We start from the raw sequence: 1,079 nt of genomic DNA on the forward strand, positions 1-1,079 counted from the left end.
CTATTTCTTATAATTGCCACGCATCCCTAATGGAGCTTCCAGTTGGAACTGCAGACGATGAAGATGACGAGATCTTCGGAATGCTAGCGGTAGCCGACGACGAGCTCACTCTATCGTTGACGCTATCCTTTTGCAGGAGCCGACAACGTTTGCGTCCTCGACGCGGATCAGTATACGGTCGTGTGAAGTCAATGGCGCGTCATACTCAACTAGGGCATCATTCAATTATGCGTGACTATCTAGGCCCTAATCCAGTCTACGATGATACTATATTTCAGCAGCGATACGGGCTTCCATCCGAACTGTTCTGCCGCGTACTTCGCGAGGTAACCAGGTCTAATGCGTATTTTCAGCAGAAACCAGACGCCGTAGGTAAGATGGGTGCATCACCTGAACATAAGATGACTGCTGCGTTGCGTATGCTAGTCGGAGGTAGTCCTGCAGACGCGCAGAATGAGTGCTGCCGCATATCAGAGTCAACAGTAATGGATAGCTTTCATGGTGGACCGTTATGGGTGAGATTTATTTACGATCACCAACCGCTGATGATGATGCTAAAATCCTTGGCTTTAACAAGAGTCGAGGGATGCCCGTTCTTCTTGGAATGGTACGCGTTGATACTCTTAGTTGTGAAGTAAAAACAGAATCAATGTATTTTTTTTGTATTTGGATGTCTAGGATCTTCATTTCATCAAGTACAATATTTGTTAAAGCGGATGTATTTACTCGAGGCCTTCGAGGTCTGCTGACATCACATCTTCATCTTGTCGCTCTTTGGCAACGGGTGCTTCAGGTCCGTGTTAGCTCTCACTTCTGCGCTCTTCGTCTAGTACAATAACTTCGGCACCGCCGAAACCAATACTATCTCCACTAGGATAGCACTCATTACCGCTCTTATTACTAAATACTGGTATGTTGGGTCCTGCGAGGATCGCACCAAGTCGTTTTTTACGCATAAATGAAAAAAAATGCCTTCGACTCGTCCGATTCGATGTTTGTTCTGAACAAGTCAATGGTCATCTGCTCTTCAATGAGCTCGTTTTTTCGTTTCATTTCTGCCAAACAAATGCATCATTGCG

At 45.7% G+C, this 1,079-nt stretch overlaps 1 protein-coding gene across 1 annotated transcript; it reads left to right on the plus strand.

The window, feature by feature from the left end:
• Nucleotides 1-29: 29 nt before the first annotated feature.
• Nucleotides 30-607, plus strand: PPTG_20302 (hypothetical protein; the record flags this gene model as incomplete). Its single annotated transcript, XM_008919013.1, has 1 exon — nucleotides 30-607. A coding segment is annotated over one exon (576 nt), but the record flags the coding sequence as incomplete, so codon positions are not given.
• Between the last annotated feature and the right edge of the window lie 472 nt (nucleotides 608-1,079).

This window comes from Phytophthora parasitica (assembly GCF_000247585.1).
Source record: "Phytophthora parasitica INRA-310 unplaced genomic scaffold supercont2.432, whole genome shotgun sequence".
Taxonomy (NCBI): Eukaryota; Oomycota; class Peronosporomycetes; order Peronosporales; family Peronosporaceae; genus Phytophthora; species Phytophthora nicotianae.